The 16554-nt window shown below is 36.1% G+C and overlaps 2 protein-coding genes across 2 annotated transcripts; both read right to left on the bottom strand.

The window, feature by feature from the left end:
* Positions 1-567: 567 nt before the first annotated feature.
* LOC120251693 (sugar transport protein 14-like) lies at positions 568-3150 on the bottom strand. Its single transcript, XM_039260309.1, has 4 exons — positions 2836-3150; positions 2143-2465; positions 1330-1959; positions 568-1226 (listed from the first exon to the last, which is right to left on the bottom strand). The coding sequence occupies exons 1-4, from the start codon at positions 2972-2974 to the stop codon at positions 777-779; spliced, it is 1542 nt and encodes a 513-aa protein (XP_039116243.1). The 5' UTR covers positions 2975-3150; the 3' UTR covers positions 568-776.
* Positions 3151-5831: 2681 nt separating this feature from the next.
* On the bottom strand, positions 5832-9499 carry LOC120251468 (GDSL esterase/lipase At1g31550-like). The gene is made up of 4 exons (XM_039259983.1): positions 9247-9499; positions 8912-9133; positions 7037-7465; positions 5832-6180 (listed from the first exon to the last, which is right to left on the bottom strand). The coding sequence occupies exons 1-4, from the start codon at positions 9497-9499 to the stop codon at positions 5861-5863; spliced, it is 1224 nt and encodes a 407-aa protein (XP_039115917.1). The 3' UTR covers positions 5832-5860.
* Between the last annotated feature and the right edge of the window lie 7055 nt (positions 9500-16554).

The raw sequence follows: 16554 nt of genomic DNA on the forward strand, positions 1-16554 counted from the left end.
AAAACTGAAGGAAAATTTTTGGACAGGGTGATGCTTCTGCTGAAACAGGCTCTCGAGAATGGAAGTGCGATCATATTGGATGATGATTCGTTGGATGCTGACCTTGCCTTTGAAAGGTCTGTTGCTTTGGCCAAGACCGCTCCTCCTGGACCAACCTTCCGTTGCCGAAACAGGAAAACTGTAGTGAATAAAACTAAACATCAAGACCCTCTGACACAGAATGACGATAATCTAGAACCAGAAGTAGGCATTAGTATCTCTGAAAAGGATGACAGCAGAAAGAATTCCAGGAGGCAAAGAAGGGATGGCCTTGAGGGTGATTTTTCTGATGTTGTACAATATGGTAGCTTGAAAATAGATGAACTTGCAAAGCTATTGGCTTAGTGTTGGGCAAAAAGATGTCCCGGCTCACTTGAAGTGGTTTTCCTTTGCTGTATTTCGTCAAAAGGAACAGTTGGAAAAAATAAATGTGCATTCTTTGTCAATTCTACAAATCAAAGTTCTACTTCATGTCAGATTCATAGTATTCTAACTATTGGTGAAATTTCTTGTGTATGACGGCCGGAAAAGCAGAATTGCAACCATTGTTTACTGAAAAATGGTACAACCATTCTGGAGAACAAGGACTGATATCTCCATTAACATTTAGAATAATTCATGATGGTATGTGTTCTCAATATTACAAATGACAGATACACATAAATATGAATGTCATGCCATTGATGAACTTTCTCCCTGGCTTCTTTCTTTTGTTTACCATGTGCAGGCAAAAAGCTTTAAATACTAGTTGAACCTTTGCCAACTTCGTTAGACCTGGACCTGCCCACAATCTTCTTCCAAAACCAATGCTCCTCCCATAGCTGATATATCTCCTCGATCGGTACCTGCTTTGTCTCCGGGAGTAAGAAGATGATGAATGTCGACATGATCACGATCAAACCAGCGAAAAGAAGAAATACACCATATTTGAGGCCACAAAGTGCGGCAACAAAGAACTGAGCAACTGCTGCAGTGAAGAAGAGGTTATTGCAAACAACGATGCTCTGACCTGCCGATCGAGTTTCCAGGGGGAAGAGCTCACTGGGAACTAACCAACCAAGAGGCCCCCACGACCAGCCGTAGGCCACCACAAATGTACAAATTGCGAACACTAGGAGACCTGCAATATTCTTGGGGAGCTCCTTTCCGTGACCGAATTCTTTTGCCAAAGTAATTGCCACAATCAACTGTCAATAACAGCGTATAGTTACAACACACTTTTGATCTTCTTTGCATGTGCAATTATAATAATAACTGATGGTTAACTTGTCATAGTTTCAGAATGCTTACCATGGAGATGATCATCTGAATACCGGCCTCAATAAAGAAAAACCTCCTTCCCAGTCTATCCACTAGTGACATGGAAACAAGAGCACCAACAACAAGCATTGAGCTAGTTATAATGGATGAATATAGGGACGCACCCGAGCCAAAGCCCAAGCTCTGAAAGATGACGGGCGAGTAGAAGAGAATGGAGTTCATGCCAGTGAGCTGCTGAAAAGCAGGAATGCCAAGAGCTCCAATCACAAGCTGAGGCCGGTTTTTTCGCTTGAGAAGGTTTCTGAACGGGTGTTTCACTGCTTGCGCTGCCTCACTCGCCTCCACTAAGTCTTTAAACTCATCTTCGATCTTGTCAGTGCCCCTTACTCTTTCTAGCACTCTTCTAGCCTCATCGAGTTTGCCTTGTTCAACGAGGCTGTTCGGGGTTTCAGGGAGAAAGAGAGCTCCTATAAACATTAGACCGGCAGGAAGCATGGCCAAGCCTAGAGATAGTCTCCATCCCCATGGGTGGAGCTTCTCAGTGAAGTAGTTGATAATGTCGGCAACCAAGATTCCAAGACAAGTGGTTAGTTGGAATAGCTGGTTAACTGCACCTCTGATCTTGGCCGGAGCAATCTCTGAAAGATAAAGCGGAACCGCCTGCATTCAACAATGCATGTCACTGATAGAACCAACTGTTTCTCAACATTCTAAATATTAGTATGAAGTATCTGTTGGGAGGAACATACTCAAGAATTATAATTGGCTTAAAACTATGATACAGCAAACTCCATAAGCCTTTACAGGATTCATAGAGGATATCAATACAAATAACACATATACCTGATTACCAAATCCAATGCCGAAGCCGAGGAGGATTCTGCCGACAATCAACATAGCTATGTTTATAGATGCAGCATTGACAGCACCTCCAAGAAAGAAGCTGACCGCGCCGACCATGATACTCATTCTCCTTCCATACTTCCGGGTCACCGGTGAGGCTGCAAAGGTGGAAAGGAGGCCGGCAAAATAGAGTGAAGATGTGAAGAGGGTGAGCAGCTGATTGTCGTATTTGCAGTAATCCGTCTCGCCAAGGTGTTCTTGCTTTCTCCGGTATACACTCGGAAAGAAATGCAACAGGAAATCATCCATGGAGGTCACACCCCCTGCAATTTCATGTTAACATTTAAAATTTGACCCAAATGTTCTCCTTGTCCTTGAGGTTTCATGTGCTTCAGATTTGAACAATTTCAGTGATGATTGGTATGAATCAAAGTTTCAAACTAGAACTAAGATAAGAAGAAAACTGTATGATTCCAGCAATCTTTGCAAACATAATTAATCACACAACAAGCTAAACAATCAAACATAAAAAGAGCAATTTGTTTTTTCCACTGAAATAATCAACATAGCATAAAAGAACAATATTTACAACAAAATCACACAGTAAGCAAGACAATCAAACAGAAAAGAACAATCAATCATTTCAATTGAAAATCCTGAGAAATGAGGAAACAAAGTCTACAAAGAGCTCACCTGAAACACCAAGGTCATACCCAAAGAGAGAACCTCCAAGAGAACCAATCAAGCAAGCCAGTATGAAATACCCAGTAATCCTCCCTTCATAATGCTCCACTCTCTTCCCAGTAGCTCCTCCAACAAACCCTCCCGCCATTGCTTCCAAACTCCAACCCTCTCTCTAGTCTCTAGTCTCTAGTCTCTAGTTTCTAGTTTCTAGTTTCTAGTTTCTAGTTTCTAGTTTCTACCCTCCAGGCTTTCTCAAAGAAAGACAAGTAAGAGTCAACCAAATGACTTCACAAACTCTCTAAGTATACAATCTTAGCATCATAATAAATTACAGACACTGTTCTGGATATCACTAATTTATGGAATGCACTCATTACTTTAAATCAAGACATAAAATTATCCACCTTAAGTATAAATAAATAAATAAATAAATAAGAAAGAAAAGTATCAAACAAAAATATATATTATAAATTAAAAAAAAAGAGAGATAGAGGGATATTACAAATAGAAACTTTGACTGAAGCAGACAAAGAGAGTTAGATGTTCAGATTTAGATAAAGTTCAAATTTACATATGAATGCAGTCAGTGTTTTTTAATATCTTATAATTTTTAAATAATTTGTTCCATTTTTCTGTTATTTTTGGGATATAAAATATGTCCACTATTTCTTGTTTAAATGTCAAATTGTCATAGAAGTATATTACTGTAATATTCTATGTATAGCTGGGGTAGAACCGTAGAAGTATATTAATGAAGATTTATATACACGTTAATCTTTTCCTAAAGGGGGGGAGGGGGTATATATGTCCTATTATTTGACAGTCATCTTCCATTTCTTGTTTGTGATCTTTCATTTTCTATTTATTTATTTATTTATTGAGAAATATGGCCACCGATAGGATTTAACCCTTGGATTTTAACTTTTTTAAGTTTATAGGAAATGGAATACCACGAACCTTATGGGCTCAACTTGAAAAATAGCACATGCATAAGTGCTGAGCTGGGTCAAAATCCTTTATCTTTTGGGCAATATGTTGGCCCAAGTACTGCTCATTGAAATTTTATTAGCCCCACATCCAGACTAACCAGCTCAAAAATTAATTAAAATTTTTTTTAGAGCTTTAAATTAATGAGCTGAGCCTAACTTGTTCATGTTCAAGCTTGATTTACCACTATTTAACCAAGCTTGAGCTGAGCTCAAGCTTACTTCAACTGAGCCTAAGTTGAACGTGCTTGAGCTTGCTTCAATCAAGTCCAAGCCAAGGTTCAGCCTACTTTGAGCTTTATTAAATTTTAAAGCTCAAGATCTTGTTGCTAGTTAAGCCTTACTTGTTCACGTTCAAGCTTGATTTACCACTATTTAACCAAGCTTGAGCTGAGCTCAAGCTTACTTCAATTGAGCCCATGTTGAGGTTGAGCTTACTTCAATCAAGTCCAAGCCAAGCTTCAACCTATTTTGAGCTTTATGAAATTTCAAAGCTCAAGATCTTGTTGCTAGCTCGATAAAGCTTAGTCATATTTTTCATAAATAATACGTTATTATTATTATTATTATCATTATTATTATTAATTGTATTGTTTTAAAATAATATTAAAACCTTATTATAATAAAAATTAGAAATTAATCTTATTTTTTCTTTAACTTTATACTAGCAGGATGTGTAATATTTTTGTAATATATTATTATAAATGATCCCATAAACGATCATGTTAATAATAAACCCATATTAATGTTACTATAAATGGTCTCTTCAAATGATTTATATAAATGAGTTTATTAAAGATACCTATATATATATATATATATAATTATACTAAAAAATTTTACTAATATAAGTCTCTATAAGTCTTATAAATGAACTTATTAATAATGTAATAAATAAGCCTTTTAATACTTCTTATACACAAACTTTCAATAATACTATTAATGAGTTGCTCACAATCCTTAATGAGGTGAGCTTGGGGTTGTTCAAACTCGACTCTTTGACTTTATGAGCTTAGAAATTAAGCTTAGAAATTATTTGTTTACAAGCTGCCATAGGCCTCAATAAGCCAAGTCTTCTAGCTTTTAATGAACAAATTGATTATTCTAAAAAATAGTACAAGTAATTAAATAAAACCAAACAAATATAGTATAGGTAACATACATGGTTCAAATTAGTACTACACAAACAAGTATTTATCTGGGGTCTTGCATGACCTAAGCTTATCCCAAAATTCAATTGGGCCTGCATATTTAAGGCTTACCAACACTTTGGGCCATCTTCTTAAGTCCATATTTTGTTGTTTAGATTGGCTAGGGCCAGGTTATGGGCCTCCCTATTAGTCTTATTTATAAAAGTTTTAACTGTTTTTCATCTTTAATAAAGTTGGAATTTAACAAATTTTATTGATATTTATATATCTGTGTGATTATCACCCTCCTTAAATCTCATTATCTCAAAAATTAAAAGAGTTTTTTTTAATATAAATGAATTCAAGAGAAATTATTACACACACACACATACACATATATATATGCATATTAATTTTATTTTATTTTGGTCATAAACAAAATACGTGTAAAATGAGAATTTTTGTAATTAGAAATCAAGGAGAATACATGTCCCACCTCACATCTTGTTATCCACCAACCAGCTGAGCATGACTGCTCATTTTTCCAAATTTTTTTTTCCACTATATAAATCATCAATCATGTCTTTCAAGCAAATATGACAAATTAAACATTCATAGTACATAATTTAAGAGTTTTTTTAAATATATGTATATGTATATATAAATAATATAATGAATTCAAGAAAAATCACTGGTGCGCTTATATATATATATAATTTTATTTTTGTTTGGGTATAAACCAAATACATGTAAAATGAGAATTTTTCACCTTGTTATCCACCAACCGAGCATATGAGTCATGATCACTGTTATTTCAGTATTCTCAAATACTAATGTTGATTAATTATGTCTTTCAAGCCACTGTGACATATTAATCATTCATAGTACAACTTACAACGCTTATTAAGATCATTCTCATTACATTTTTTTTTCCCATAAAAATGAAAACATGCACATGAACTTAATTTCCTGAGATGAATATTGATTAAAATCAAGAAGCTTTACAATTGTTTCAGTGGAGCATGTTTGAGTGAAGGGAGGATTAGTAAACTTACCTTGAACCAAACCAGTGGCAATGTGCTTGTAACCAGCTTCAGTTAAATGTATTCCATCCCAAGTAACATAGTTTGATGGTTCCATGCACACTGTTGATCCCAACTCTCCACAACCACAAGATAAGTCGAAGTTATACAAACCTCCACCTCCACAACAACTTCTTAGAAGGAAACTTCCAAACCCTGGAAGTAGGCGGAAAACCCAAAAATAAAATTAAAAATAAAAATATGTTTGAGATAATTACTAAAGGACTTTTTTTCTTTTCAAACCCAAATAAATCTTTTTTATTTTGGTAACGCAAAAATTGCTTCTTTATTTTCAAGTAAACTATTATATATAACAGTTGAAATTAATATGATATACAGTTAATTATTTATTTGGTGAAAAAACTAAACAAAATGAGTTTTAGGCTATTACTCAAATATATATGTATATATATTTATATATGTCAAGATATTATTGAATACTTGAGATGTGAAACCATTATTTGTCAATAAATGAGAAAGCACCATCCAATCAAGTTTAGTCGAAAATTATTTGACCTGTGATCCAAGGCTCCAGTCTCAATCGGGTCAAAGGTCGCTTCAATCACAAGCAAGTTAGACAAATGATCTAAAATAAATATTTTATTATATATTTATTTTATTATATATTTAATAAAATTGTGATTTATTCATATTAATTTTTTTAATAATAATAATAATAATAATAATAAACCACACACACCCTATGTTAATTAAACACCTTATGTTTGAGAAGTCGGAGATGCATATATACAATCATAGAATACAAGCTCAAACTCAATAAACATCTATACTCTCATTTGGAATAAGTTTAATTGGGGTTCGATTTTATTTTTTTTCTAAAATAGATATTTATATAAAATATCCGATAGTAATAAACTAAAAACTAGTGATACTATATATATATATATATATTTGATTTGAAGGTAAGAGAAAAAATGAATAACGACTCGTGCTTCAAAATAATAATAACCTTAAACAAAACACTAACTAAAATAAATATATGAACACGTACCATGTTTTTCAGGTGATCGGAAAACAGGCATAAGGGCCTCAAAATAATCAGCATAGATTATGGTGACATGAGGATGCAGTTTCCTCAGAAGCTGTAGCTCATTGATCAGATGCTGGTTGTGATATTGTGAGAACTGATCATTCAACCAATTGATGCAACCTGTTTCTTGATCATAGTTTTCATTATTAGAGACATGAAACAAAGTAAGGTAGGCTGAGTTGCATCCAATTGGTATGTTCCCAGGTACCAACAATGTTCTTGCTCCAAGCTCAATCACTTCAGTAATGGCTCTACTTATAGCATTGATCACTAAAGGTACAAGTGTTACTACTTCTTCCAAGCTTCTCCCTTGGAAAAATGGGTAGTTGTAGTCATTGGCTCCAATCTCTCCCATCAAGAACAGTGCACTGCTTAACTTCTCTTCACATTCTGTGGAAATATATTAGAGCGTAGGATAAATTCATGTTGCTATTTTTTTTAAAATAAATTAATTATCTAAAATATATTAATCAACGTAAGAATTGATACAGACATGCAACAAATTAAAAGTAGTAATTAGACAAATAATTATGACCGGGTCACAGGTAGTAATTAGATATCTTAGGCAAATCTCTCAAGGTGATTACCACATGAAAAGATAGATAAACTTTCATGTGATAAATAGTAATTATAACATCTGGTCATCTTCTCATCATCAACTCAATCGGGTTGTGTCTCGAGATGTGACCACTGTCTTGAACCTTAGACATCTATCTATTTGATTTAAGTACACACAAATATTCTAATGGGGTTGCTCATTTTATTGCCCAAACTTCTGTCTCTCATCCAATTGTTGGGGAGGAGGATCCTTCTCATTCAGATGATGTTACTTTCCTCCTTCAACAAGACTTAATATAAATGCAGGTTTTATCAAAAAACAAAAAAAAAAGTACACATAAATACTGTGCACAGTTGATTTAATATGAGACATTGATGACTTATGTATATAATTTGGAAATATTAAGTATAATTAAGGTGTATATTGTAAATTTTGTATCTCCTCATTATTGACAGGGACATATGTCTAAATGACATAATGGTCTAAAATATGTTTTTTTTTATATGTGGTGTAGGGATAGATAGTGGACGTGAATATTATATTTGAAATTATATCAAATGTGGCTACATAATATTTTTAAAATATAAAAATAAAAATAAAAATAAAAATAAAAATATATGAGATTGCATTTGGCAAAAAATCTTTCTCACTTGGAAGAAAATAAGTTATCATTTTTAAAATATAAATTAATCCCACAGAGTTTAATTTAGATAAAAAAACAAACTTCAAAGAAACTTTGATATATATATATATATATATAAAGTGTTAGTATTGTCCAGATTGACTAGTAACTTGTAAAAAAACTCACAATCATTCATCAATTTAATTAATCCATGAATCTCCCGCTTCTTTAAAAACAAACTTAAAAGGTAGCCATCGGTTGTATCAGTTGTTAAATAATAGTAGTTGGAAAGCAGATAACATTTTTAATTATATAAATAAAATTTAAAGCAACCATTAGGTGCAAAGGGAGAATAAGAGCTTAAATTCTTCTCTGACAGTATTATTTATGTATTGTCCATAAACTGTACATTTTGATCTAGTACTGTTTACGAGCTTAGTGTAAGTCCACTGTGGAATAAACAATCATTTCATCTTTGCAAGTTACAGTGTAAATAGATTTTTTTAGGAGGATTATAAATCACTATAACACCTATTAATTATCTCTCTGACATTTAGTAGAAAAATAAAAATAAAAATTTAACTTCTAAACTCATGCAGCAAGAAAGATACGTAATATTATAGTAATTAATCAATTAATTTTTTTTAAAAAAAACCTGAAGTAGTTGAGTAAATGGAAGGTAGTAGCTGTTTGAACAACTCAACTTGCACGTCCAAAGAGTAGAATTTGTTCAAGTTTAAAAATATTACCTTCTTCTCAAATAAGATACTGTTCAGTGCAGTGGCTCCGGCCACCGCAAAGTTGACACCTTTCTCAAAGTTCCGGCTATCATCGCTGGAGAAGTACGGTGGCACTAATGGCAATCCAATCGCCTCCGCTGTTATTTTTCCATTTATTTATATTATTCATCATCATATTTAAATCAAAAATAGAGAATATGAACTGAATTAATATAATTAATGTAAATATATGCACATATACTGTACATACCTATGAAGTCAATAACAAGACGGCCATCGGAGAACCGGCCGGTAGGGTGATGGAAGAAAGTTTGGCGGTAGGGAAGGTGACTGGCGCTGTTGTTGTCGAGGAAGAGGAGGTTTCCGGTGTCGGCGTAAGAGTCGCCGAAGCTGAAAATGGAGGTGAAACATGCTTGTTTGTGACTTGGTTGGAGAAGAATAAAGGTGGAGAAAAGGAGGAAAAGATATGCAGAAGAGGAAGCCATTTGAGGAACAATGATCATCTGTGATCCTTATTTGTTTGGATGGTTTATTATTTATAGAGATTTCTTTGGAGAAGGATTTTGATTGTTTTTATATTAAGTTATGTATCTATATACATTTATTAATATTTTCAAAGCATATACGGTAGAGGTCGTAGAAGTTTGGTTGGTGATGAGTCATGTTAGTTAATTAATCTAGTGCAAATAGTGGGACCTCTATGAAGTTTAAGAAAAGAGAGGCATATAAGGAGATCGTATATATGCGTTTAAAATCATTGAAAATTTGCTTATTTATAGTGTATTAAATTGAGTTATTTTAATTATTAATTAATAAAGAGACAAATTCTTTTTAGTATGGGTCCATCTCCATCTGTGCTTCTCTCGAATACAAACATATGCTTTTCAAAGAAACATTTTTTTATAATTAAATATTTTTTGCATTGACGACGACAGAGTTTTGGGAATGGACGGAATTGTGGCAAGTGAACAAGTGGTCCATATAAAGCGGACCTGGTTATAAGTAGGGATTTTCATAATTCGTGATCTCCTTTAAACTGTTGCTAAAAAGTAAAAACACAGATGCTTATGATGAATATTGAACCTATAACTTGAGAGATGGGAGAAAAAAAAAATCACATGTTCAATGTTCAATCATTGTCTTTTTCCATCTGATTTCAATTAAAATTAATCGTGCCACCTTCAATTAACACTAACGTAAGTCCCCTCCAATAGCAAAAGATGGATGATTCCTCTCTCAAAGTTATCTCTTGGAAGCCATGTTAGGAGTAAAAATCTTGAAAAGATATGGCTATATTTCAGAATGGATACGTTTTTCAATTTGTTTTTGCACCACAATATAATCTCAGTTCATCGGGTGGGTACATGTGCATTTTATGTTAAAACTTATTTATGTGGCAGTCGAAAAAATGATTTGGCAGGGGGTTTGACACATCAACTGTTCACATGGAGGAGGGATGTGGCATTTTTAATGCTCATTAGCCCACTTATTCTACATCAGGCCACGTCATCATCCCCTTCTTCTTCTTCTCATTCTCCATCCTTTCTTCTCCTGATTTGTCTTCACCTTCTTCTTCACTTCTTTCTTCTTTTTGATCTTCTTATGTTCTCTTCTACTTCTTTTTCTTCTTCATCTTCTTATATTCTCTTCTTTTTCTTTTTCTTTTTCTTCTTTAAATTGTAGAAAAATTAGACAGATAAAGCTCGCCAGAAAAAAAACTCCAATTGTCCTAAAAATTCCTGCAATGCGGTCTCGTACTAATAACAAAGATGGGTCTACTACAAAGAAGAAGAAGATTTGAGTGCCAGCTGGTTCAAAAGGATCTACTGCTTCTGGTGATACACAATAGTAGAAGAGATATGGGCTGCAACACTGGGACTGAATATCCATCATTGTGCGTTTAAATTGTTCGCTTCTATATGTAGGAAATATACTACTGAATAGCATGCAAATACTATAAACAAGAGTTGTAAACCTATAATACAAAATCACAGTGATATAATAATTCAAAAATAATAGTTAGAAATTTCCAGCCTGGGGTAGGCGTGCGGAAGCACTGCCCTAACGCTGAATTGGCCTCCCTCGTGCAGGATTTTCTGGCCTCACTCCAAGCGCAGGATACACTAACCCGGGAAGGAAGAACTCTCGTAGCCTAGCACGTTTGGCGTCGAGATATCCCAAGCGCACCCACAAGGTTCAGGCAAAGAACCACTGAATGAGAACAGAATAATTGGGTTTTCCAGGCACGTAAAAAACACACCCGGTTCCAGGCACGCAAAAAGCACACCCGGAAGAAAGAGAATATGAGAGAAGAAATAAGCAAGTGTGTGTTTTTGGTTCATGGTTTAGGCATGTATTTATAGCAATGAATTCTTTAGCAACTCTCTCCACTAGGCAATGTGGGACTAAAGGTTTGAGTGTAAAACATGTGGGACCCACAGGACCCACATCCAACAATCCCCCACTACACTCATAACCTAAGTACGACCAACAATGATAGCAGATGCAACAAAGATTTTGGGAAGATAATCAATCAAAAATATATGATCAAAAGAATAAGAGATGAATCGCCTGAACCTTGGGTTTTCACTTGATCAAGCCAAGGTGTCTTTGAAGACTTGAACCTCAACTTTTCATTAGAGTTTCCAACTGATAGAGACAGTAGTGAACTGAGTTCTTGAACTACAACTCCTTGAATCAGAATTCAACTTTAATGATGATCTTGTGATTGCTCTTGGATAAACGGGGTTGGCGCGTTATTGGCCATGCGCTCGATATCATTTCATGGAGATTATTAGAGAGTTAGCCCGCTGACTCTCATAGCTGCGGCCTGACAGCTATCTCCAAATAGGTGAGATCTCCAGAGATATTTGTAGTGTAATATCTCGCTTAACCAGCATTTGATCTCATTAAGAGCTATGCTCAGCCTTTACACCACTACATGAGAGCACACGTCATAGGAATGGGGTTAAAAGTACATATCTCAAATATGCATACAGTGCTCTCCCAGTCAACCAATCAATAGCTTCCCCTTGAACTTCTATCCTGGGATCTCCATTCAAAGAAGTAGGGTCACTATTGTTATTGACCTTTATGGGCTTAGCCCCATTCCCCTCGACGCCTCGGCTATCATTTGTCTCGATAAGCCTTTAGTCAGGCAATCTGCTAGATTTAGCTCTGACTTTATGTAATCAATGCTCACAACGTTGTGCTTCAGATGTCTCCAAACTGACTTGTGGCGGATCCGCATATGCCTGTTCATTTTATCATTAGTACTTTCACGTTTGCACAGTTCAATAGCAGATTTAGAATCACAATGTATAGCAATAGGAGGCATAGGAGAACACATAACAGGAATCTCAGAAAGTAAATTTCTAATCCACTCAGCCTCTGTACATGTAGAATCAAGCGCAATCAATTCAGCTTCCATGGTGCTCCTAGCATTGAGCTTCTGCTTAGCAGATTTCCATTGGATAGCTCCCCCACCAAGTAAAAATACTTGGCCTGAGGTTGATTTAAGATCTACCGAGTCAGATATCCAGTTGGCATCTGTGTATCCCTCTACCACACTAGGGAATCCAGAGTACCTCAGTCCAAAAGTCATAGAACCTTTTAGGAATCTGAGAACCCTCTCAAGAGCAAACCAATGTTCTTGATTTGGGTTACTGGTATATCTACTCAGTCTAGATACGGAATACGCGATGTCAGGTCTAGTTCTGTTCGATAGATACATCAGAGATCCTATGATCTGAGCATAGAGATCCTGATTTACAGGTTCACCTTTGTTTTTCTTAAGGTGTACACTGGGGTCAAAAGGTGTAGCAACAGATTTGCAATCCAGATATCCGTATTTCTCCAACACTTTCTCAGTGTAATGAGATTGGGATAATGTGATGCCATATACTGATCTCGTAAGCTTGATTCCTAGGATAACATTAGCTTCTCCTAGATCTTTCATATCAAACTTACTGCTCAGAAAGTTCTTGACATCACAGACAAGATTAAGATCAGAAGCAAAGATAAGCAGATCATCAACATACAAGCACACAATAACACATTTGCCATCTACTAATTTACTGTAAACACACCTGTCATAGTTGTTTACAACAAATCCATAAGAGATGATTGTAGAGTCAAACTTGGCATGCCACTGCTTTGGGGCTTGCTTCAGTCCATAAAGAGATTTTACAAGTTTGCAGACCTTGTGCTCTTGTCCAGGAATAACAAAGCCTTCAGGTTGCTCCATGTAAATTTCTTCCTCTAAATCACCATTTAAGAAAGCAGTCTTTACATCCATTTGATGGATTTCAAGACTGAAAGCAGAGGCAAGTGCTATAAGGATCCTAATGGTGGTGGTGCGAGCAACTGGTGAGTAGGTGTCAAAGTAATCAAGTCCCTCTTTCTGTTTGAACCCTTTTGCAACTAACCTGGCCTTGAACTTTTCAATGGATCCATCGGGTCTCAGCTTCTTCCTGAAGACCCATTTACAGCCCAAAGGTTTACTCCCAAGAGGCAGGGAAGTAAGTATCCAGGTGTGGTTACTCATGATTGAGTGGTACTCATCATCTACAGCTTCTTTCCAAAAAACTGAATCAACAGAAGCCATAGCCTCTTGATAAGTGGTAGGAGTATCCTCAATCATGAAGGTGACAAAATCATCACCTAGGTTCCTTTCCACTCTACCTCTTTTGCTTCTTCTAGGTTCCTGTACAGGGATAGGAACTGATCCAGAAGTAGAGCTAGAGGTCAGAGGTACAGAAGGACTGGGATTGGAGGTTGATCTCAGAGGGAAGATGTTCTCAAAGTAGACAGCATCTCTAGCTTCAATGATAGTGTTTCTAGTTATTTCACTCACCTCTGAGTTAATAACTAGGAATCTTCCAACATTGCTATCTAGAGCATACCCCTACAAACACCCTGCATCTAAGGTTTTAGGGCCTATCTTCCCGGGTTCTAAGATCGTGATCTTAACCTTAGCTAGACACCCCCACACTTTGAAGTAGTTGAGCTGTGGGGCTCTTCCTTTCCAAAGTTCATAGGGTGTTGTGCTACGGTCCTTAAAAGGAATCCTATTCAGATAAAAACAAGTCGAGAGCAAAGCCTCCCCCCACAAGTTCTCTGCACACTGTAACTTAATAGCATGGCATTTTACCATGTCCATCAATGTCCCTGCTTTTTCCTTTCAAAGAACCCCATCGACTCGGGGAGTGTAAGGAGCAAGAAACTCATGCACAATCCCATTCTGCTCACGTAACGAAGACATAGCATTAGAAGTATACTTCCACCTCTATCGATCTAAGAACCTTAACGGTCTTGCTCTAGCCGATTCTCGACCGGCTTTGAAAAATCATGAACTTGCTAAGGGCTTCATCTTTGATTTCGATCAAATAGATATAGCGTAATCGGAATGATCATCGATAAAGGTAATGAAATAACGGTTTCCCCGCTCCGGTAGGAGGTCTACAAGAATCACAAATATCATCGTGGATCAAATCAAGAACTTCGTAATTACTGTGAATGCGAGGAAAATGGTTTCTGGGTAATTTGGCTTGAACACGATTTGACATTTAGAAACTTGATCAATCTTGGATTTAGGAATCAGCTCAAGGTTCATCAACCTTCTAATGGATCCAAAGTTCACATGACCCAATCTTCCATGCCAAAGATCAAAAGATTCAATGTTCAAAAACAATGTAAGAAGAGGAAGAAAGATAATCGTAACTTTCATTGATAGATAAATTAGAAGGTTCACATACATTGAGCTTGAATGTACTCACCGTATACAAAAACCTTTACCAATAAAAAGATTACTCCCTCGGAGATTACAAGACGAGTTTGACTCAAGTACAATCTTATAACCAGACTGAATCAAAAGGGAACCACTGATAAGATTTTTTCTAATGTCGGGTACATGCTCGAACGCCTCAACATGAGTGAGAACTTTCCCTGCATGTCATCTTCAAATCAATCCGTCCCTTCCCTAACACGCGTAGCTATCGAGCCATTTCCAAGAGTTACACATCCTCCACTTGAGACCCGATAAGTGGAGAACTGAGAACGGTCGACAAGAAACATGGACGTTAGCACCGTAATCAAGGAACCACTCTAGGTTTTGACAAGTCAAATTGATGTAAGGAATGAAAAGATACCGACCCTAAAGAATGTCCCGGAGGAAGGTTCACCCATCTCAAGTACATTTACTCATGGGTTTGGGTGGACCGGAGTTTTTTTGGCCGATGTGTTCGACCTTACTGGAAGAAGCAATCACGAGCAACATGGTTTGTCCTACCACAAACAAAAACAATGTTTAGGACTTTTCTCATAAGGTTTAGAAGCAGAAGATTTGGGTTGCTGAGAGGTTTGAGAACGAGAATGGGTTGGCTTGCCCTTGGCCTTAAAGGATTTCCCTTTAGGGGAAAACTGACGACCTCTATCAGAAGAGTGGGTATTCCTAGAGCTTTTAGAGCTATTAGGGCTATCACTATGTTCAGTTAGATAAACCCGACCTTTATGAGGATCTACACCCTTAGAGAAGATTCGGTTGGCTTCCTCAATTCTAATGGTGTTGTAAACTCCTACAAGGTCCAAGGAATCAATCTTGTGTCTAAGTCCATTTGCAAAGCTCCCGACCAAGAAGGTGGTAGCTTGTTCGGGAGAATGGACACAATGTGGCTCTCATCGTACACGCACTCACACTTCTCTATGGCACTAAGGTAGTCCTGAAAGGTGTGAATCTGTTCTCCCATCTCTACTCCGTCTACCATCTTGTAATTTTCAAACTCTATGCTCACGTGGCTAATCCTAGTAGCATTATCAGGGCCATACTCCTTTTCTAAGGCACTCCATATATCCTTAGCGCCTTTATAATCAAAGTATTTGTCATAAAGACGATCGAAAAGAATGCTAAGAATTCTATGGCAGGAAGTGGAAATCGATCTCTTCAGAGTTTTACTAGGAGCTAAGGAGCTAGATGTTTGGTCTACACTGAGATGGATAATCGACGAAGTCCACTAGGATCAAGATCGAGGAATCGTAATCGAGGATAGAGTAAGAGCTGTGGATACTCCTAAGGTGTACAACCAAAATTCAGCCTGATGTTTCCACCTCCTAAAGTTCACCTTACCGTCAAACTTGACAGGTTTACACGAAGTATCAGATTGTGCATCCATGTGTGTGTAATGTACGTTAATCAAGTTCAAGGTCTACTAATGTGACACAAGCAAGTTTTAATGTGCAGAAGCAGAAATACAATACTGTAGAACTATATGTATAAGAATACAAGATACAGTATTATATGTATGAATATAGTATACAGGATATCTATGTATAAAGTACAGTCTATAGTATTATGCGTACAAAATATAATATCGCAGAATATGCTTATAAAATACAGAAATATATTTGCAACTAAACAATTTATGTATAAGACACAATTCAAATATAGAATGTAGGAAATATACTACTGAATAGCATGCAAATACTATAAACAAGAGTTGTAAACCCTATAATACAAAAATCACAGTGATATAATAATTCAAAAATAATAGTTAGAAATTTC

Source organism: Dioscorea cayenensis, chromosome 20 (assembly GCF_009730915.1).
Source record: "Dioscorea cayenensis subsp. rotundata cultivar TDr96_F1 chromosome 20, TDr96_F1_v2_PseudoChromosome.rev07_lg8_w22 25.fasta, whole genome shotgun sequence".
In the NCBI taxonomy this organism is placed as follows: domain Eukaryota; kingdom Viridiplantae; phylum Streptophyta; class Magnoliopsida; order Dioscoreales; family Dioscoreaceae; genus Dioscorea; species Dioscorea cayenensis.

Excerpts from the sequence above, each read along its gene's own strand:
- LOC120251693 (XM_039260309.1), bottom strand. The coding sequence starts at position 2,974 with ATGGCGGGAGGGTTTGTTGGAGGAGCTACTGGGAAGAGAGTGGAGCAT. Across the intron at positions 1,960-2,142 it reads GCATTGGATTTGGTAATCAG|GCGGTTCCGCTTTATCTTTC; the intron begins GTATATGTGTTA and ends TGTTGAATGCAG. Across the intron at positions 1,227-1,329 it reads TTCAGATGATCATCTCCATG|TTGATTGTGGCAATTACTTT; the intron begins GTAAGCATTCTG and ends TGTTATTGACAG.
- LOC120251468 (XM_039259983.1), bottom strand. The coding sequence starts at position 9,499 with ATGATCATTGTTCCTCAAATGGCTTCCTCTTCTGCATATCTTTTCCTC. Across the intron at positions 9,134-9,246 it reads TCTTGTTATTGACTTCATAG|CGGAGGCGATTGGATTGCCA; the intron begins GTATGTACAGTA and ends GAAAAATAACAG. Across the intron at positions 7,466-8,911 it reads CATTTACTCAACTACTTCAG|AATGTGAAGAGAAGTTAAGC; the intron begins GTTTTTTTTAAA and ends ATATTTCCACAG.